Source organism: Pelophylax lessonae (genome assembly GCF_965119305.1).
Source record: "Pelophylax lessonae genome assembly, chromosome: 12".
Lineage (NCBI taxonomy): Eukaryota > Metazoa > Chordata > Amphibia > Anura > Ranidae > Pelophylax > Pelophylax lessonae.
The window spans coordinates 175134620-175157196 of NC_138779.1; the positions used below are offsets into that span (position 1 = coordinate 175134620).

General features: G+C 44.3%; 1 protein-coding gene across 4 annotated transcripts in view; it reads left to right on the top strand.

Annotated features, from left to right (window-relative positions):
- Nucleotides 1–22577, top strand: part of LOC309568417 (sodium-dependent neutral amino acid transporter B(0)AT2-like) — a 500552-nt gene that overhangs the window by 474031 nt on the left and 3944 nt on the right. For all 4 annotated transcript variants that reach the window (XM_082274084.1, XM_082274085.1, XM_082274083.1 and 1 more), the window contains exons 6-10: nt 865–975; nt 5152–5393; nt 13704–13878; nt 13967–14168; nt 16722–16881. In XM_082274084.1, the coding sequence (XP_082130210.1) occupies nt 865–975; nt 5152–5393; nt 13704–13878; nt 13967–14168; nt 16722–16881 (890 nt within the window). The remainder of the gene's footprint in view (nt 1–864; nt 976–5151; nt 5394–13703; nt 13879–13966; nt 14169–16721; nt 16882–22577) is intronic.

Sequence of the window (22577 nt, forward strand, 5' to 3'; positions counted from 1 at the left end):
ATATATATATATATATATATATATATATATATATATAATTTTTTTTTTTTTTTTTTTTTGGGGTGCTACAATACTGCATGAACTACAGTCACCATTTGCACAATTTATTGTCACATATTGTTTATATTTTATTTTGCTGCACAGATTATAATCCCCTTTTGCACAATAACTGTCATTTACTGCCCGTTTTATATTTGTGCTGATTATAGTCGATAATTGTATATTTGTGGCTATAGATTTGCCAACTTTGTGTAATTTTTGTGACAAGTACAGTCAATAAGTGCACTAATTTTGTCATATATATATATTTTATTTTGGAGTTTTTTTCATTTACTATTTTTTCACAATGATGGGGGCACTATAAATATATGTTTATACACATTTATTTTGAATATATCCAGATGTGAATTTATTATACTCACAGGGCACATATTCAAATTTCAAAATTAGTGGCTCAAGTACAAATTGGCCCACACCAGTACTAATAGATCGATTGGGTGTACATTGAGTAATCCCCTAGAATATATTGTTATATACTTACCTAAGGAACACTTATTCATCGATACCAGCGCCTTCTTCATTTTTATCATACAAAGTAATAAAGGTGAATCTTCCAATGGGTACCCTAGCTGGTGGCCTGGGGGTAGGGGGCAAGGGATGCCCTTAATTTGTAGGAATTTCCTCTCACTTCCTGTTTTGGCTATGGGGCAGGAAGTGACGGTAGATCTCCCCAATGGGACACAAATGGCAAAAAAAGAAAAAAATTGACAGGGGTTAAAACCCTTACTTTATTTAAAATTGGAAACAAAATGTGCCTATGGTTCTACTTTAAAGGCTACATTAATTTTATTGTTTTTTTTCCAGGTGATGTATTTTAGCTCGGTTTTTCCTTACGTTGTGCTCTTCTGCTTCCTCGTCCGTGGATTGTTACTGGAGGGTGCTATGGATGGGATTCAAATCATGTTTACGCCAAGGGTATGGATCATAGCTTTTACAGACCACTAATCTTTGCTTGTGTCACGATAAACAATGCTCCTTACTCAATCATGTTTTACATAAAAAACTATTTGGTGTATTGTATCACTGAACCAGTAGCTATAAGAATTGGTTTTGGTGTGAATCCAAAAGAGGGGGTGTTCTACTTGAAGGAGATGAATCCATTAGGACGGTATGGTGTGTATAGACCTGGTTCAGGTATTAAAATGCTCACCATGGAAGAATCGCACGTCAGAAGATCAAATCTTGGATACGTGGGTCAACTTGCTTGTAAATTGTCAGCGTGAACTAACAACAATGAAAGATCGAGTCAGCTGCTCTCACTGTTGCCAGATTATGCTGACGCTCAGCTCTAATGTAGCCCCAAACCATGGTATTCAACAGACTCTGCCTTGACTAAGGCCCCTTTCACACGGGTGTTCCGTATGTCCGTATATCACCCCATCCGTTTGCGGGTGATATACGGACATAATGCATGTCAATGGGATTGCGGATATCAGTGGATGACCATCCGCTGACATCCGATTTGCGTCCTTTCAGTTCTGTTCCGTTTTTTGGAAGGGAACAGAACCCTATTTTTCTTCCTTTTAAAAAATGGAAAGGACGCAAAATCGGATGTCAGCGGTGTCATCCGCTGACATCCGCAATCCAATAGACATACATTATTTCCGTATATCATCCGCAAACGGATGGGATGATATGCGGACATACAGACCGGATTTTTACTTTCTGCTATAAAACATACCCAATAAAAAAAAATGTAAAAAAATAAAAATTTTCATCAATTTAGACCAATATGTATTCTGCTACATATTTTTGGCGTATATTGATTAATTTGCTCAAAATTTATAGCGTCTACAAACTATAGGATATATTTTTGTATTTTTTTTTTTTTTTTTTTACTGGAAATGGTGGCAATCAGCGACTTATAGCAAAACTGCGATATTGTAGTAGACAAATCGGACACCTAACTGACACTTTTTGGGGACCAGTGACACTGATACAGTAATCAGCGCTAAAAAATATGCACTGTGACTGTACTAATAACACTGGCAGGGAAGGGGTTAACCTCAGGGGCAATCAAAGGGTTAAATGTGTTCCTAGGAAGTGCTTGCTAACTGTGTGTCGGGTGCTTGTACTGTGGGAAGCAGAGATCTTTGTTTCTGCCTTTACATAGGCAGATCGCAGCTCTGCCTGTGCCTCAAATGATCAGCGGGTCCCAGGGGACATTGCATCTGCCAGACCCGCTGATTGGCTCCCACTGTGTCCAATCACAGCAGGAGCAGGTTGCCGGTTAGGGTTTGGCTTTATGAAGAAAAAAAAAAACTGAGACAAACTTGTAATACTTACCTGCCCTGCGCAATGGTTTTTCAGAGAGCAGCACCAATCCTCCTCATCTCAGGTCCCCCACTGGTGCTCCTACCCCCCCCCCCCCCCGAGCAGTGCCCCCAATAGCAAGCCATTTGCTATGTGGGCACTGGGGCATGCTCGCTCAGGAGCCCAAAAAAACACATAGAGCGGTGGCTTGGCCTGCCTCCCACTCTCTCCTCATTATTGGCTCACTGGCTGTGATTGTCAATAAGGAGAGGGAGTCCTGGGACAGCCGAGGCTCCCATGCACATCACTGGATCAAGAGAGGGATGAGGTGAGTATAAAAGGTGAGGAGAACAGCACACCTAAAGGCTTTAAAACCACTTTAAATGAATATTCAACCGAGATTATATCATTAGGTGCTTTCAACCATATATCCAGGATTTGATGTTCTAATGATAGATTCCTCCATTGAAATCAAAGAGGCAGTAGCCTAAGACATGAACCAGTAATACTATGTTAAGAAAGCCCTCCTAGAGGGGAATCAATCTTAAGTTGCTGGTCACCAGCTCACCTGGTCCTCGGTGTGGGGGATTTAACCCAAAAAGAGCAATAACAAAAAATAGAAACCCTAGAAAAGAACCTTTTGGTAAAAACACTTTTTATCCCTCCCCATGTGGCTTGAGCCAGATCAAATCACAAAAAATGATAAAGGCATCAATTTGCAAATTTGGATTAGCAACTTTATTGTCATAATACAAAAATTCCTAAAAAATCCTAATACCCCACCCTCCAAAAAATACCAAACTCTTCAAGAACCACTGTAAGTATATCATGCAGTCATTCACATATGACACAGGTCACTGGGAATTCCAGCAATATATAAAATAGTGTAAGAATGACTGCATTGGTTTATTCACAACAAGTCAGGAAGAGCTACCAGTATGTACCACATTGACAAACACAACTCCTTATCCGAGAGGCAATCTAAAATGCAATCAGCAAGCTTAACATTGGAAAGGTGAGTATACTATAGAAGTCCTTAGCTGGTGCACCAATAATCCAAGACACTGTTGTGATAGCTTGGCAAACTGTCAAGCCCCAGACAGCTGCTATTAGGCTGGTTAGCAAGCAGGAAATGAGGGTGAGGCATAGGAAAAGCTATAAACCTATGATGACACAATAGGGCAATGTAGCATGAGCTCACTATGAGCTTATAGATGCAATATGGAAGACTGCTTCTGAGCAGGCGGTACTATTTATGAGTAATAGCGGCTTGTAGGAGAATAGATTTACTACTCCTCCTGCAGTAGCCCTGGATCGGAGTAGGAGACCAGCCGAGAGTCACGTGACCGGCCTGAAGATCACTGGAAAACGGCATTTACAAGCTTCGTTTTAGAAAAACATTTACCATGTGTTATGCCTCATTATAATGGAGGGACTGGCAGTGACGATTGATAATCTTTTATTTCTACTAATAGCGGCAGGAGGGAGGTGAGCAGAGACAGAGACACAGGCACACACAGCTGACAGGCAGGGAGGGAGGGGGTGAGGGGGGACAGAGGTGAGCTGCTGATGACGGAGGCACATAGTTGGACCATGGTGATCAGGGCTCATTAGCCATGATCATCATGGTCAGCTCACAGAGGCGGACACAGGAAGTGGCAGGATCAGCCACGTTTTTTACAGTTTAGAGAGGGGCAGATTAGACAGCACAAGCACTGTGGTTTTTAATCTGCAATAAGGGAATTTTTCTTTTTTTATTTTCCCTTAGGATTACAAACACTTTAAGTAAGTTGGCAAATATAAATCTTTCCAAGATTAGCCAGCGCTGTTATAGTTACATAATGAGGTTGAAAAAAGACATCAGTCCATCCAGTTCAACCTATGATGTGTGTGTGTTTGCTGTTAACCTTACATTGTATACCCCTGTATGTTGTGGTCTTTAAGGTGACCATCTAATACTTTTTTGAAACTATCAATGCTCCCTGCTGATACGACTGTTTGCGGAAGAGAATTCCACATCCTTACTGCGGCCATGTGTCTTATTGTATCTCCTTTCTCTGAATAGTTTGTTCCTTATGCTAGGGTCACCAGTACAGTATTTGTACATTGATATCATATCCCCCCTCAATCGTCTCTTCTCCAGAGAGAATAAGTTCAGTGCTTGTAGTCTTTCCTCATAGCTGATGTCCTCCATTCCCCTAATTATTTTTGTTGCCCTTCTGTGGACTTTCTCCAGTTCCAGGACATCCTTCCTGAGGACCGGTGCCCAGAACTGGACAGCATACTCCAGATGTGCCCGGAGCAGAGTCTTATAGAGTAGGAGAATAATCTCTTTATTTCTGGAGTGATTCTCCTTTTTTATACATGCCAGTATTCTGTTGGCTGTGCTTGCGGCGGCTTGGCATTGCATGCCACTGCCAAGCCTGTTGTCTACCAGGACCCCCAGATCCTTTTCCATCTTAGATTCACCCAGAGGTTCCCCCCCTAATGAGTAGCTTGCTTTCTGGTTTCTGGCACCCAAGTGCATTACTTTACATTTTTCAACATTAAACCTCATCTGCCATGTAGTTGCCCATCCCGTTATTTTGTTCAGGTCCGCTTGTAAGGTTTCCACATCCGGCATAGAAGATATTGGCATGCTTAGTTTAGTATCATCCACAAATACTGAGATTGTACTAGATATCCCCTTCTCTAGATCATTTATGAATAAATTAAACAGGATTGGTCCATATATTGCTGGAATTCCCAGTGACCCATGTCATATGTTATGATTGTTTAATGCTGAAATTTCTGATTTTTTTTCCTTGTTTTTAATAACAAGCGTTTTCTTTTTTTCAGCTGGAAATTTGGGGCGATGTTCAAGTTTGGCGTCAGGCAGCTACGCAGGTCTTCTTTGCGTTGGGCCTTGGTTTCGGAAGTGTGATAGCTTATTCAAGCTATAATGATCGAAATAATAACTGCCACTTTGATGCTATTCTGGTGTCATTTATTAACTTCATGACTTCCATCCTGGCAACACTTGTGGTGTTCGCTGTTTTGGGATTCCGAGCCAATGAAATTGCAAAGAAATGTGTTGAAAAGTAAGTTAGCTTTTATGGTCTTCATTTCTAGAGAAACCTTCTAAATTAGGTTGTTTTATACTAGGAAGATTCAATTTGAAAACAAAAAAATTTGTTCATCTGATCATTCCAATCTCTCACGCCCTTCAGCATTATTTCACTGCTTTACCAAGGTTTTGACAGTGAGGCCAGGACAGTGAAAAAATAGCTTTCACTTATGTGGTACAAGAGGAATTTGGTCACTGAAGTCTCCCAACATGTTGGAGAAGCTACTGTATGTGACCATCGATATGTTCTTGTAATGCTAATATGTACTCATTGTAGCTCAGTTATTAAAGTGTTACTGAACTCAGGACCCTGCATTCACTATACTGGAAAAGAGAAATGGACAGAGGGTGCACCAGCCTAGCGCATTATCTTTAAAACAATTTATTGCAATAGACATGTATACACATTATACTCACAAAACGATTATGAAACACGGGCAATAAGCAATGAGGGACCACTCTGATGAAGGGGGAACACCCCGAAACGCGTGAGCATTTTTTTGGAGGTCTACATCCTTCCACGGCCTGCGGCAGCTGAGGATGCCCAGTGGAGACCCCTGGTGGTCCCTCATTGCTTATTGCCTGTGTTTCATAATCATTTTGTGAGTATAATGTGTATACATATCTATTGCAATAAATTGTTTTAAAGATAATGCGCTAGGCTGGTGCGCCCTCTGTCCATTTCTCTTTTCCAGTATCTGCTTTGGGTTACCACGACCCGTTGAGAGTGGCAGCACAGCCTGAATTTACTACAATTCAACCTGAATCGCATTTTCAGGATACCAGCCGCAAGGCCACCCCTCAAGCGCAGGAGTCATTTGCTCTTTGTACATTCCTGCATTCACTATATCTGGTCTCCCACAGTACATTGAACATAGAAATGCAATTGCTTTTGTAAATATAAACTGCTAAATACTGTTTCTCATTAGCAGTATGTACAGTAGCAGTCTTGTGACTTCTATGAGTGTCTGGTGAAAGCTTGTAGGAGGAGTATTTATTCTGCGCTGACTGTCCTATCAGGATGCAGGACCCCTGACCCTCTGTCTGGACAGTGCTGATTGGCCCTGTGCTGATCCCATGCACCCTCCCAAGAAAAAAAGACTCTCTAGCATTACAAACCAAACTGAGCATGTGCAGCCTATCCCCTGGTTCTGTATTATCAGGAAATATATTGGGGTCAGTGGAAAGAGGGAAGGATCAGAGAAGACCGGATCAAATAGCCTTTTCTCTAGCGCTCATCGACAGACGTAGTCCTCGGTGATACACCACCTTCGGGTTATGTTACCTCCGCAGGAGCAGGACTAGACAGGAAATTAAAAAGCTCTGGCCACACCCTAGGGGCAGTCCCAGAGGGTATATCCTCTCTCTCTCTGCCTCAGCAAATCAGTTATTTTCTGTCTAGTTAGGAGTAAGGACCTAGATACCTTGCTGGGATCTTCGGTCCTGGCAAGATTTTTTTCTTAAAAAGATTTTTTAGACAGCTTTTTTCTCCAGTGTTCCTGTGAGATCTTCAAGCAAGAAAGCTGAACTGGGCGACGGGCTGGATGTTGAGATCCGGTGGTCACCCCAGTTCAGCCTACGAGCGCGTGCAGGCCATAGCTCCGCGCTGGGTCGGCCGCGACAAAGTCCCATTAAGGGACTGACCCCGCGAGTTAAACGTCTCGCTGAAACGCCAAAGACCATGAGTCACGGCGTCCGTATTGGTCGACAGCCCTCCCGCCCCGGTGGAGAGGGGTACTGTCAGGAGTTGGTGCCCGCCTGGTTCCGGTATGGTGAGTAGTATGTTCCCCCTTTTTCCCTGACGGGTTTTGTGGTGAACGCGGGCCCCTCTCTGTATGGTAAGAAAGAGTCCTTTCTATCCTATAACATGTCACAAATCCTCCTACTTTGAGTGTGATTTATGTGTGCAAAAGCCAGGAGGCTTGGCTTGGGAGCTAACAATCTATTGTATACATGTTTTAAAGATGTAATCTGTGGCATTCTGGGAATCTTATGGGTTAAGTATAAGCTACCTACCAGTCAGAAGCCACGGACATGTAGACTGCCTTCCAAATCAGATCTCCAGCTATTTAGCAGGCCTCCCGAACGGCCACGCGGTCCGCCAGGGCCGGTACCGCCAACCACGCATATCCCCATGCAGAGAGAGTGTTGTGTGCCCTGCAGCACACCGCTATTCAGTTTAGGCCGCCGCCATTTTTTTTTTTGCTGGATCGCACAAGCCGCCATTTTGGCGTAGCCTCGTGTCTCCAGCATGGGGGCGGCCATGTTTGAGGTGATTCTACACCTCGTGGAGCTTGGGGGAGGCGCCGGAAGGCGTGCAGAGGGGCGGAGCCGCCCCCTTTCTTCCTGGGCAGCCAGCCAAAAGACTTCCTGTTTGTCAAGACAGCGCTGTAAGCTGTTGCAGTTTAACTCTGAGCATCAAGTGGTGAGCCTGGGGGTCTATCTCTCTCTCTCTCTCGATCGATAGGGATCCCTAAGCAGGTAACACTAAGGGGCTTTTTGTGGCGCTGGGGGTCAGAAAAGAAAAAAAAAAAAAAAAAGTTTTTTTCTTTACTTTTGAATTATATTATCCAGGAAGTAACTGGAGTTATTATGGACCCTGCCACACATATTCCCCCACCTGTTTCCCTCGAGGGGGCCTCGGGACCCGCCGGTGCAGAGTATAGAGTCATTTACAGCAATTTTGGAGTCTATGGTGGCTCGGGTGGAGGCGGCCTGTCAGGGACGGGGGTCAAGGAAGCGACCCCCGCCTACCCCTATACCATCTGACACCTCTGACTCAGATTCAGAGATGGTCACGGCAGTTGCAGGTTCCTCTGCAAGGGCTGTTATCCCAGGTAAAGCCCCCTCAGACAGTGAGGAGGACGCTTCTTCTCTTGCTATAATTCAGGAAGAAGCATTGGTGGACGCACTAGTTGTGGCAGTGCAAGAAACCTTAAAACTTGAGGCTTTACCGGCAGAGGCAACTGAAACAGAGAGGCCTTTTGGGACTAATAAGCCCATCAAGACGGCGAAGGCTTTTCCTGTACCTAAATGTTTTGGTAATCAGATAAAGGAGAATGGGAGCATTCTAAACGTACCTTTACTATTTCCAAGCGTATTGCTAGATGCTATCCGTTTGAGGAATCCATCATTAAGAAATGGACGGTACCACCAGCCCCGCACTATCTTTTCTCTGATAGGGTCAGCATTTAGACCAGTAATCGTTATTGGTCTAGTTTCCCAGACACTTACGGAATGGGCGAAGATGGTACGCCAAGATCTTAGGGGAAAAGATATTCCCCAGGAGACATCTGATTTGATGGAACAGATCATACAAGGGCTACGGTTTATCTGTGACGCAGCCTTGGACACTACTCCCCTATTAGGGCATGCATCTAAGTTAGCAGTGATCCTCAGACGTGTGCTGTGGTTAAAATGCTGGTCAGCTGACCTAGGTTCCAAAAAGACCTTGACCAATCTCCCCTTTCAGGGGAATCGTCTATTTGGAGCCAACCTAGATGAAATCATTAAGGATGCCACTGGGGGCAAGAGCACTTTTTTGCCACAGGCTGCAAAAGCTAAGGGACCTCGCAACAAGCGAGGACCTTTCTTTACCGCCCATAAAGGGCGCCCGGCTGGTACTAGCGGGAAAGGCAAGACTCCTCCAGGAGGGTTCAAGAAGGGGACCAACCCAGCCAAACCCGAAGCAAAGGAGTACACAGCCTGAAGGTGCGCCCCCACCCGGTTTCAGGGTGGGGGGACGTTTTCACCGGTATTCAGGACATTAGATCGAGCATCAACCACTACTACCGGTGCGATTCTTCCCTTCCAACATTTAAGTACCACAGGAAGCGGTAGTTACCGTTCCCTGAAAAGATCTTTTCCTTTACCTTTTCCTAAGATTAGTCCCGATACCTCACAGGAATCGGATCTGGTTGACCAGATAGGCCAAGTAGCCTCTAGTCGGGTGACTTCGGTCCCTGAGGTTCAACCAGAAAAGATCACCTTTCCTGATAACTATCAGGTATCTGATAAATGTGTGGGAACAGAAAACGACCAGACTTTCTCGGATGGTCGGGGCCAGATACCTCTAGGGACGCCTGGTTCAGATCCAATCAGCGCCAGTGGTCCTAGAAATTCTAGGCTGGCCTCCTCAAGCCGGCCTGGCCGACTTGGACATGTTAGTCGCAGACGTTCCGTGGGAACTTCGTCTCAGGGAGTGTCTGTGGTCTCAAGGACCAATTTACCTTCGTGCTTTACAGTCGCTGGTTTTAATGGCCTGGCCATTGAGACCCAAGTACTGAAGGACAGAGGTTTGTCTACTTCAGTCATTCCTACCCTTATTAAAGCAAGGAAAGCGACTTCCAGCAAAGTCTATTATCACACATGGAAGTCTTATATTGCGTGGTGCGAATCTTTAGGATTTCCTCCACGTACCTATTCGGTGACTCGAATATTGGCCTTTTTGCAACAAGGGGTTGAGCAGAAGCTAGCCTTGAGCACCATCAAGGGTCAAGTTTCAGCATTAGCAATCTTCTTTCAGAAGCCTTTAGCTACCAAATCCTTGGTGCGGAATTTCATCCAGGGGGTGCGGCACCTGGCTCCTCCAGTCCGCGCGCCCTTACCGCCCTGGGATCTTAATTTGGTTTTGTCGGTTCTACAGAAACCTCCCTTTGAAAACATCAGGGAGATTCCCTTGCTTACTCTATCCCAGAAGGTGGCCTTCTTGGTGGCTATTACTTCTGCTCGCAGGGTGTCAGAACTGGCTGCATTATCATGCCAGTCACCATACCTAGTGATTCATAGGGATAAGGTAGTACTTCATCCTAAGCCATCTTTTCTTCCCAAGGTGGTTTCAGATTTTCATCTGAATGAAGATATTGTACTACCTTCCTTGTGTCCTCAGCCCAAGCATCATCGGGAACATGCGTTGCATTCCTTAGATGTGGTTCGGGCAATCAGGGTATACCTGAAAGCTACGGAATCATTCCGTAAGACGGATTCACTTTTTGTGATCACAGATGGCCCCAGAAAGGGTTTGCCTGCATCTGCCGCGACCATTGCCAAATGGATTAGACAAACGGTGGTACAGGCTTATTCTATTAAGGGTCAGAGTCCTCCGTTCCCTGTTAGGGCGCACTCCACTCGAGCGCTCAGTACTTCCTGGGCCTTTCGCCATCAGGCGTCAGTGGTCCAGGTATGTAAGGCGGCCACCTGGTCGTCGGTACATACCTTTACAAAATTCTATAAAATTGATGTGACGGCATCGGCGGATGCCTCATTTGGCCGCAAGGTTTTGCAGGCCGCAATTTGAGGAGACCGGTGGTCTACCTCGAGGGTTTTTTTCTGTTTGAAAAAAAAAAAAAAAAATTGTTTTCTCTTTTTTTGGTTGAGTCTCATCATTAAGGATGAGCATTGTAAACTTCTAGTTGGCACCGGTTGGGCCTTCTAGATTGGGATTTGATTTCCATTTTCCCACCCCTCAGTTGTGATACTGCTCTGGGACGTCCCGAAGGTGGTGTATCACCGAGGACTACGTCTGTCGATGAGCGCTAGAGAAAAATGGATTTTTGTAAAATCTTACCGTAAAATCCTTTTCTCTTAGCTCATCGACAGACGTAGTCCCCGCCCCTCTGTTTTGGAGTTGGGTTGGGTTAAATTCTCTAAGCACTGCTTTTTCACATAACTGATTTGCTGAGGCAGAGAGAGAGAGGATATACCCTCTGGGACTGCCCCTAGGGTGTGGCCAGAGCTTTTTAATTTCCTGTCTAGTCCTGCTCCTGCGGAGGTAACATAACCCGAAGGTGGTGTATCACCGAGGACTACGTCTGTCGATGAGCTAAGAGAAAAGGATTTTACGGTAAGATTTTACAAAAATCCATTTTTTACACAATGCAGAGGATTAATCTCGTAGGTTTCACAGTGAGTTTAACAAGCATGCCTTCCTGCATATATAGCTTGATTTTACTGTTATGGGTTTAGTAACACTTTAACCTGTATATTAAGTAATTTTCTTAGGTTATTTGCTTTATGTACTGCATGGGCACCCCAAATATATTAACCACTTGCCGACCGCGCTATAGCCAAATAATGGCTACAGCGCGGTCTGCTTTTTCTGGGAGGGCATACAATGACTGGAGATGTCCATGCTCGCCAGGTTCACCGGACCTGGCACATCACGGATCGTGGTAAAGGGTCTCTGTCATTGGTCCAACGACAGAACGATTAGTTGTCGTCAAACCGACGCATGTACAGTTTAGCTCTCTCCTCGGAGAGGTTGTAGAATGCAGCAGTGCTCACCAATGCCTCTTCTGTGCCTTATTTATGCCTCATCCATGCCTCATCGGTACCCATCTGTGCCTCATTCATGCTAATCTATGCCTCATTCATGCCCATCTGTGCCCATCCATGCCATATCAGTGCTCATTTGTGCCTCATCCATGCCACATCAGTGCTCATTTGTGCCACATCAGTGCTCATCCGTGCAAAATCCATACCACATCAATGCTCATCCGTGCCAAATCCATACCACATCAATGCTCATCCGTGCCAAATCCATACCACATCAATGCTCATCCGTGCCAAATCCATACCACATCAATGCTCATCCTTGCCAAATCCATACCACATCAGTGCTCATCCTTGCCAAATCCATACCACATCAGTGCTCATCCATGCCAAATCCATACCACATCAGTGCTCATCCATGCCAAATCCATACCACATCAGTGCTCATCTCTGCCACATCAGTGCTCATACGTGCCAGATAGATGCCAAAACAGTGCTTATCTTCACCACTCCCATGCCACATCAGTGCTTATCCGTGCCACATCAGTGCTCATTTGTCTGCTGTGTGTTTCATCAGTTGTGTCTACGGTGGGGTACTCCAGAGGTGGATCTGTTGGCCTCTCGCCTCAACAGGAAGGTTCAGAGGTTTGTGGCACAGTCTCGGGATCCTCTAGCCATCGCTACAGACGCTTTAGTGGGTCCTTGAAGTCGGTATCGTCTGATTTATGCCTTTCCTCCTCGCCACCTGCTGCCGAGACGAATACGCAGAATCAAGGCACAAGGGATTCTGGTCATCCTAGTGGCTCCAGACTGGCCTCACCGGCCTTAGTACGCTGATCTGATATGGCTGGTTGCTGATGCTCCTTGGAGACTCCCTCTCAGGAAAGATCTGCTGTCCCAAGCCAATCATCCATCCTGCTTTACAGTCACTGGCTTTGACAGCTTGGCTGTTGAAAGCCAGCTGCTGAAGGACAGAGTGTTTTCTGACTCGGTGATTCCTAGGCTGTTAAAAGCTAGAAAATCTAGTTCTAGGAAGATTTACTATCGTATGTGGAAGACATACATTGCGTGGTGTGAATCCCTCCAGGGATCACCCTCGTTCCTTTTCGGTGCCTTGGATCTTGGCTTTCCTCCAACGAGGGGTTGAGCAGCGCCTGGCCTTGACCACCATCAAGGACCAGGTCTCGGCCTTGATGGTTTTCTTTCAACACCTGTTGACCACACACTCCATGGCACATACTTTTCTCCAGGACGTGGGACACTTGGTTCCTCCAGTGTGGTCATATTGCCGCCAAGGGATATATATATAATTTTTTTTTTTTTACATACTGTCACCGGTGCAGTACAGCATTGTCATATAACTGGTGTGGCGGTGATCAGGGAAACTGCGACACTGACTGATGACAGTACAAAAAAAAAAAGATTTTCAATTTTTTATTTTATTACATTTTTTTTAACACACTTGTGACCAGAGCAATACAATGTTACCATGTTTTTTTTTTTTTTTTTTACACATTATGATTGCATATAGCAGTGCATTTTCATTACTATAAGCAAGCATTTTACTGAATGAAACTGATTCATTAAGTTTGTTTTGTTTTGATTAGCTGTGATTGGCCAGAGATAATCACATGGTACAGATGGGCTGTCATTGGCCCTGTCTGTTCCATATGATCACACTGACCAATTACAGCTAGCAACAATATTGTACACATTGGATGGCATTAAAGGAAGCCATCCATTGTGTACAACTGTCATGTGACCTGCTGTGGTTGGTCACAGCGGTCACATGGTACCGGCAGCGAGCAGGTACTCTGATCAGTGATCGGCTGTGTCTGGTGGACGCAGCCGGTGACAGATCGCACAGCCCTGCGATCTGGAAGGACATCATATGATGCCCGCTCAGCTGTCACATTGTAATACGCTGGGAGGGAACTGGTTAAAACTTTGGACTAGTTGCATAGATAACAATAGGGATTTGCTAATATATGGGATTTTTTTTTTTTTTTTACAGGAATTGGCCCGATATCAATGGACTTATTAGCAGTGGCATCTTGACAGACAACCTAATACCGGAAGTAAACATGACCGCTGATCAGTATAGCCAGTGGTACATGAACACCAATCAAACCATTAATCTGACAGGTTACGGCATTCAGAATTGCCGGGTGGAGGACGAGATGAACAAGGTTTGGAAATTCAGTCATATAGTAAGACATTGGCATGTCTGTACAGTCACTGGATAAACTCTCTGATCTCTCTTCTCTGTATTGGCAGGGTGTGGAAGGCACAGGTTTGGCATTCATCGTGTTCACGGAAGCTATGACTCTTTTACCTGCCTCACCATTTTGGTCTTTGTTATTTTTCCTGATGCTGCTAAATCTGGGGCTAAGTACTATGTTTGGGAACATGCAGGGAATTATCACCCCACTACTGGACAATTTTTCATTGTTACGCAAGAAGAAAACATTATTCACAAGTAAGGGCTTCCAACTTTTTGAAGGATTTTTAAAATACACTTTTGTGCTTAAAGTGAATCTGCCAGCCATTCTTAATAATTACAGTTCTAGTCCTCCGCCACAAAAAATAGACAGAAATCCTTTGTATGTGCTTCCCTTAGTTCCAGACCTGTTGTCCTCTTTCCAGGTGGACTGCCTTGGTGGTGGCCAATAAAAGTGAGCAGCCACGAGGTTTAAAAGATATCATTACTGGTTTCAGAATACAGAAATGTCATCATGCCTCAGCATCTGCTAACCACGAAAGATGGCAATATATTAGCAGGTAGGGTGACGCTGCATAGAAGGATCCACTGGGTACCAGCTGCCAGTTTATTTCAAGGAGGTAGCTAGCAACCCTGTTCATAAACAACATATATTTAATTTAAAGTGGTTTTTAACTTCTTCCATATACCCAGTGAAGTGACTGGCCACAGACGATACAAAGATATGAAACAAATCTTCCTATATACGTTGTACCTATTTGTCTGCAGTATTCTCTTCTCTACATACAACTAAAATCCAGACTTTATAAAGCATGCCTGAGATGTGAGAAAAAGTAGGCAGAGACTGAAGTTACACTCTGCAGATCTTAGTGAGGAGAGCTCTGGGAGCTGATTGGAGGTAAGGGACACACCCCCAGCACACAGGAACAGAGCAGAGGCTGTCCATCACAGGCTGTATTCTGGAGCTCCCTCCCCTTTCTCCTTTTTTTTTCTCTTGGTGTCAGGAAAACTTGTCAGAAGTGATTCATGCTGATAGCAGAGGAACAAAGCATCCAACAGAAATGACACTTTGTGCTCTTAATTGAGACAAATACACACTATAGAGGGATATGCTTTGTTCGTATTTTATGTCTGAGGTGTACAACCACTTTGAAGTGAACCTGTTTCCAGGCTATGGATATTAAACTATTTACGTTTTTTTAAAATAAGAGTGAAAGAGAACTTCCCTTTCTATTATAGCTGCTCGTACTGTCAATTAATTAATTTTTAAACATCACGCACAGCAAGGATTCTAGAGCGGGGATCTCAAACTGGCGGCCCTCCAGCTGTTGCAGAACTGCAATTCCCATGAGGCATTGCAAGGCTTACAGTTACAAGCATGACTCCCATAGGCAGAGGCATGATGGGACTTGTAGTTCCGCAACAGCTGGAGGGCCACCAGTTTGAGCCCCCTGCTCTAGAGTCAGTTTCAGTCTGTTTATAACAGCTTAGAAAAACCTGCTGTTTGCAGGCTGCTAAAGTCTGCTTTCATAGAAAACAGCTTAAGACTTTAGTGCCTGTGTTGTGAACATTTTTTTTCTCCAAAATTCTTTTAGATGCAGAGGTAAATGATGGCTTGCCCACCCCTTTCTTTGTTCCCGGTGTGACAGGAAGGTCTCGTCTCACACCCAGAACACAGGGCGGTATATTGTATGTAGCTGACGCTACATACAGTTTATTCCCTTGCCGACCGCACTATAGCTGAATGATGGCTGCAGTGCAGACGGCTAGTTCTGAGAGGCCGAATATGATGGCCTCCCATGATCTCGCGCATGGGGTGCGGGTGGCGCGTCTGTGATCAGTGTCCAGGAGGACACTGCTGATCACAGATTGAGGTAAAGAGCCAATCAGCGGCTTTTTACCACGTGATCAGCTGTGTCCATTTACAGCTGATCACAAATGAAAATGTAGGCCAGTTATCAGCATTCCTTTCCTCATGCTGAGAGCATGAGGAGAAGAGAGCCGATAACCAATTTCTCTAAAACGGACATCTCTGCTGATAATCAGGGCACTGATTATCCGTGTGCTGATTATCAGTGCAGTCCAAACAGTGCCCACCAGTGCTGCCCATCAGTGCCTCCTCATCAGTGTCACCTATCAGTGCTGCCTATTAGTGCCCACCAGTGCCTCCTCATCAGTGCAATCTATCAATGCCCATCAGTGCTGCCTCATCGGTGCCCATCAGAGCAGCCTCATCGGTGAAGGCTAAAAATTACCTGTTTCCAAATTTAATAACAAACTATGAAAGTTTTTTTTTTTTTTCAAAAATGTTTGGTCTTGATTTGTTTATTTAGCAAAAAATAAAACCCCAGTGGTGATTAAATACCACAAAAAGAAAGCTCTTTTTTTGTGGGGAAAAAAATGATAAAAATTTCATTTGGGTACAGTGTTCCATGACCGCGCAGTTGTCATTCAAAGTGCGACAGTGCCGAATGCTGAAATTTGACCTCGCTGGTCAGGAAGGAGGTAAAAGTCCCCAGTAGAAAAGTAGTTATACATTGTACGCACATGCTAATGAGGGAAATCATTTGTTTGGGCCAACACAAGACATTAGGCATGCACGGCAGATTGTTTTTTTTTTTTTTTTTATGAACATATCTCTCCAGGGCAGACAAATGATATTCAGGATAATCAGAAAAGGGTGAATCCGCAATTTTTAATTTTTTTTGTAACATATTAACGCATATATGGCTATTTCTCTCTAAAGCTTCAAAATATGTCAGTTTCTTAATAACTAATAATACGGAATTAAATATTTCTTTATCATTTCAGTTGTATGCTGTATAGTTGGCCTGTTATTTGGCTTATTGTTTGTTCAGCGATCGGGATCCTACTTTGTCTCCATGTTTGATGATTATTCAGCCACATTACCCCTCATCATCGTGGTAATATTTGAAAATCTGGCTGTAGCCTGGGTGTACGGAGCAGACAGGTACAATTAAGGTTTCATTTTAAAAAAAAATGTTTTGTGTATGTGTGTATTGTGATATTTGGGTCTGGATCACTATCCAGCCAAAGTTGTAAAAGCAAAAAGTCTATTTTCCAAAGGGAGAACAAAAACAGCTTTTTCTACAGCATAAAACAAACCAAATAATTCATAGACTTTAGGTACGCAATCAAAGATTTGGTTCACTGCCTGCATAAACTTGTCCCACAACAGGGTTTAAAGTTCCCACCTGCTTCATGGGTCCAGAAAATGGGTCAACCTTGAGACTGTAAGAGTGTGCAGTTGATGCAGGACTGAGTTTTTGTAGACAGGAAATAGCTGAGAGGCTGGAGAAAAAAAAAAAGTGAATACACTTTTTTATCTAAAGAAAATTTGGAAGTTTATGATAAACTTGCTTAAACAATCTAACGCTGGGTACAAACAGTAATGGGTTTTTTAGTTCAACAAATCGATTTTCGGCCCATGTGTACCCAGCTTAAAGCGGAGTTCCACCCTCATTTTCTTTTTGGATTCCTGTAGGGAAAAGCATGTTAAAAAAGAATTGGACTTTTTTTTTTTTTTTTGGGTTCACTTACCTTATTTTAAGGGAATCCTTGTCCGACTTCCTCCTTTTGCGAACGTGGCCCCGGACGTCACTTCTGGTTTTGCATTGCGTCATGGGAGATGTGGGTCATCCATCCCAGGATGCAATGGGAATGGCCGGCCGCTACTCTGATTGCTGATCGCAATCTCACGCATGCGCTGTAGATTGCAATCGGCATTCTGGGTAGACAGAAACCAGGAAGAGGGACACAGCGGGGGACACAGAGGCTTCAGACGCCCACACCGGAGATGGCCGCTCTCTGCAATCAATTTTAAAGGTAAGAATTTATATTCAATTGCTGTACTGTACTGTAATGTGGGAATAGTGTTAGTGTAATTGGCGATAATTTAGGATTAGGGGGGTATTTTTATCTCAATAATGTTTTTGTGGCCGGAACTCCGCTTTAAATATCATCCAGTTAGGGTTTAGCTCTACTTTAAATTGTAAACTGAAATTGATACATTGTCAGCTGTGCTTCTCAGGAGTAGCTAATTAAAAGGCATTACTAAGGCAAATTCAAAAGTATATACAAAAAAAAATCAGCTTTTCTCCTCCTGCTCCCCCCCCCTCTTCTGCCACATTTGGCGCACCATTCTCTTTTTTGGGGGGGGGGGGGTGCAGGACAGGTACCTGGTTATGACAGGTGTCCGCTCCCGCTCACAGTCAGAATGCTGCGGCGATCCGAGCAGACATTCAGCCTGCCCCTCCGTCCCCGCAGCCTTCGGGGACTCTTCACAGGTCCCAGAAAGCTTTGGGACCATTCAGAGGAGCAGAGTGAGCAGCCGACACTGGGGGCCGAAGCCCAGTGAAGAAACCGGCCCCTGTGAGGACCACGCTGGATCCCTACAGTTTTTGCAGCTGCTGACTGTTAATTTTTTTTAAAGATGACCAGAGAACCGCTTTAAGAGAAACTAGCATCAAATACAGTATTTTCTATACATATTAATTGCACGTATGCTTGGTAATGTGTGCGAATAAATCGACGTTCGTTTTGGTCATAGTGATGAGAAAATTCAAAGGAGCAGGATGGAAAATTTCTTTCCAATAAAAGAATTTGACAATGAATGTGGCTATTTTTCACACTGAATCCAACTTTGAAATTGTGCGACTTCATTTGAAGTCGCACGATTTCAAAGCAGCGGGTCAGTGAGATGTGACTGGCAGGTGAGATTTGACTGGCGTCTGTGTGACTTCATGCACAGATGTCTATGCGAATGGCTCCTAAAATCTGCAAAAATAGTGTAGGAACTTTTTTTCAAATCAGTGCGGCATCATAAAGTCGGAGTCGCATGGATTTGAACAGTTCCATTGTCAACAATAGGGTGCGACTTGTCAGGCTATTTGGACCTATCAAATCGCATGACAAGTTGCACTGGTGTGAACAGGAGCTAAACAACATTCAAAAAGTCATCAAATATATGAGAATTTTTGTATGAATATCTACTGATGTATGGCTTAAGGTTTACAGATATTAAATACTTCTTACAGTGATAACAGTACATCCCCCAACAATACTAACATCTGCTGTTTTCTTTCTAGAAGGACACATCCTTCATTGTTTAATCTCCCTGGCGGTAATCCTGAGTGTGGTTCGGGGTTAATTTTCAGTACCAAAAGCGGTAACCCCAAACCACGCTCGGGGTTACACTGTAGTATCCCTGTAGTGTCATTTACCTTGTCCCTACGATCCCCTGATGTCCTCCCGCGTTGTCCTCTGGCCAATGCTGGCATCCAGTTTCCGGGTTCACTTCCCTGCGACCTCCCAGAGGGGCAGAACCGACCAAGAAATTCAAAAAAGTAAACAAAACATGACATACAAACAATACATTGTAATACATTGTAATCTGTTAGAATTATATTACTGTATCAAACCATTTCACCCCAGTTTTGTCCCTAGTGGTTTGTCCAGTGCCCTGCCTGCACTTTTACAGTTCTTTCTGCCTGGAAACTTGAGAGTGCCCATGGCATCCAAAAAGCGTCCCTTTAGGTCAAAAGCTGTTTCAGATCAGCTAGAAAACAGCGATAGTGAATTAGAATCACTTGCAGAATTGTGCTATAGTGATTTGTGGGGAAATTCGTCATCAAACACTGAAAGTGACAATAGCGACGATTCTGCGATTAAGCGGTGATGTGCGAACTTGGTGCTCTATTGACTGTGCTATGGATCAGGCAGCGCCCCCAAGATTCCCATTTACTGGTGCTTCTGGTATGAAAGTGGACATTGAACATGACAACCCTTTGGCATACTTACAATTATTTCTGACCGATGAGTTTATTAAAAAAATAGTTACTGGGGCGCGTGCACGGAGCCGGCCGGAGCAGACATGCTTTGCTGAAGCTCCTCTCCCAGGGGACAGTCTAACCTGCAGAACGGAGGCAGCCTGGGCGGCATACACTCTCCCTGCACCCACATCAGTGCCTGGAGCATCAGTGCCTGCTGCTGGTCGGGCACTGGCAGAAAACGAAGCACAAATCTATCAAAGAGGCACTGGCCTGAGTCCCGGCCAAGATGGCGGGGGGCTGCAGTTATTTCCTCAGCCACAGCACGCCCAGCTAAACCACCACAAATCGCAGGCTCCCAACAATCTATAGGGGATGACTGCACACAGCAAGTTTATCCTGGCAAATCACAGGACGCGGCAGCAGGTGAGAGGGCCTCCCCTGCCATGCTAAGGCAGATGGAGCACATGTTTCAAAAATTGTTAAAGCAAACCCCTGACCACATCACCAATAGCCTCACTAAAGAAATAGGAGCGCTAGGATCACGTTTATTTGATCTTGAAACACGGGTAGATGAGGTAGAGAACTATGCTCATAATTACACAGCAGAAATTGAAAATCTTAAGGAGAGCCTGTCATTGCAAACCCACCAAAGCTTTCCTCATGTTTGCCTCTCTAAAAGCTCACATTTTATGCCTACAGGAAACACATTTCGCTAGCCAATCCACGCCCAAATACTTCAGCTCTAGATTCCCACAGGTACATACTGCTTCTGCCACTACCAAACAACGTGGTGTGCTTATAGTCTTTCACCGCAGCACTCCTTTCACAGTTCTGAAGGAAAAGACCCCGAAAGCTGTTATCTGGTCCTCACAGGCCATCTCTTGGACTCTCTCACCATCATTTCATATTATGCACCCAACAAAAGACCCTCGTCATTTATATTGCACCTGCTACAGGTGATAGACTCACATACGATCGGAGACTCAAATCAAGTTCTATCCCCTTTCCTGGATAAATCCCAGAGCACCCCTTTGATGAGTCCCAATAAACTGTAATTTGCCCAATTACATACGAAACACAATTTCGCTGATTCCTGGCGTGAATCAAACCCAACCAAAAGGAAATACAAATATTTTTCACATCCGCACAACACTTTTTCCGGCATCGATCACATATTTCTATCCATCGGTATGTTACCTGAAATTCTAACTTCTATGATCATCCCTATCGCTTGGTCCGATCATAATGCAGTATGCACCATAATAGCCTCTAACATCCCTAAAGCCCATGATCTTACCTGGTATCTGAAAGATAACCTAATTAGAAACCATCATATCGGGCAGAAATTGCTAGAGCCCTCTAGGACTAAAGCCTCGTACACATGTACCGATTGTCGGCCGTAAATATTCGACCGATCGGCCGATTGTAGGCTTGTTAGTATGATGCTTCCGACAGCCGACAGCGCATTTTCGGCCGAACAGAATCTGTCGTGCAGGCATTAAAATTTTTGTTGGCCAACACCAGAACGGCCGATTGTTCGCCAGTCAGTACAGATTTCGGCCGACAGACAGCCGATTAGCAAGACTGGGCATGCTCAGAAAAGAAAAAAAGACAAGGAAAGTTAACCATCACATGACATCACTTCTGCAGTCGGCTGTTGTTGGCCGACAAAATTCGTGTGCAGTCTTTTGCAGTTTTCAACAGACACGACAGCCCTGGACAAAAGACGGCTGATCGTTCGGCCGACGATCGGTACGTGTGTACGAGGCTTTAGTAGACCATAATTCAACCCCGGATATTTCACCATTAACACTATGGGAAGCGCACAAACCGGTCCTAAGATGGATGTGTATGCGTCAAAAGGCTCTCTTTAAACGTGAGCATAAAACCTTGGGCAACAAGTTGGAAGCACACTTTAACAAATGCTACACTGCATTCCAAAACGACCCTTCCACAACTCGAAAAAATGACCTTGACAAAGCTAGACTAGAATTAGATTTATTTCTTATGGAAACGGCGGATAAAACCCTACGAAGGGCTCGACCCAATTATTACACCAAATCTAATAAACCGGACACCCCAATGGCACGGTTACTTAAAACGCTCAACCACTCCTCTAAACCTATCCGACTTAAAGTAGCTAACGACACCTACTCCAGTAACCCTGTTAAGATTCTTAAAAAAATTCAGATCCCACCTGAAGACACTATACACTCCTGAAGGGGACTTCGATGTCATTGCAGCCGATACTTTTTTCTTACACTTGGCCTTGCCATCCATTCCTCAAGCGCAGCTTGAGTTGATGGAATCCCCCATTACGACTAATGAGGTAAATCAAAACCCTGAAACCCAACAAAAGACCAGGACCTGGTGGTTTTTCAATGCTTTACTACCAAACATTTTCGGATACTTTATTCCCTCTATTGACCAATGCGTTCAATACACTTCTTAAAGGGCATACATTTGGTTGGGACACTCTTACTGCGTCTATATGCATACTTCCCAAACCTCATACCGATGACATCAACTGTTCTAACTATTGCCCCATTTCATTTTTGAATCTGGATAGTAAACTGCTGGCTAAGATTCTTGCCCAGAGGATAAACAGAATCATCGGAAAACGTATCCATCGTGACCAAGTAGGCTTCATGCCTATTCATCAAGCGGGTGATAATGTTTGACGGGCAGTCTTGCTAACACACATCGCCAGGAAACGTCATATCTTCTCATGTTTTTTGTCTTTAGGCAAATTCGACGTGTTATGGAGACCTTGGATCACTCAGGGACTTTCTCCAGGTTTCAATGGCAATCCTCTCCTGGTAAAAACTTCCACAGGGACACGTCATCTCCGTCATGATAGAGGACACTCCATCCT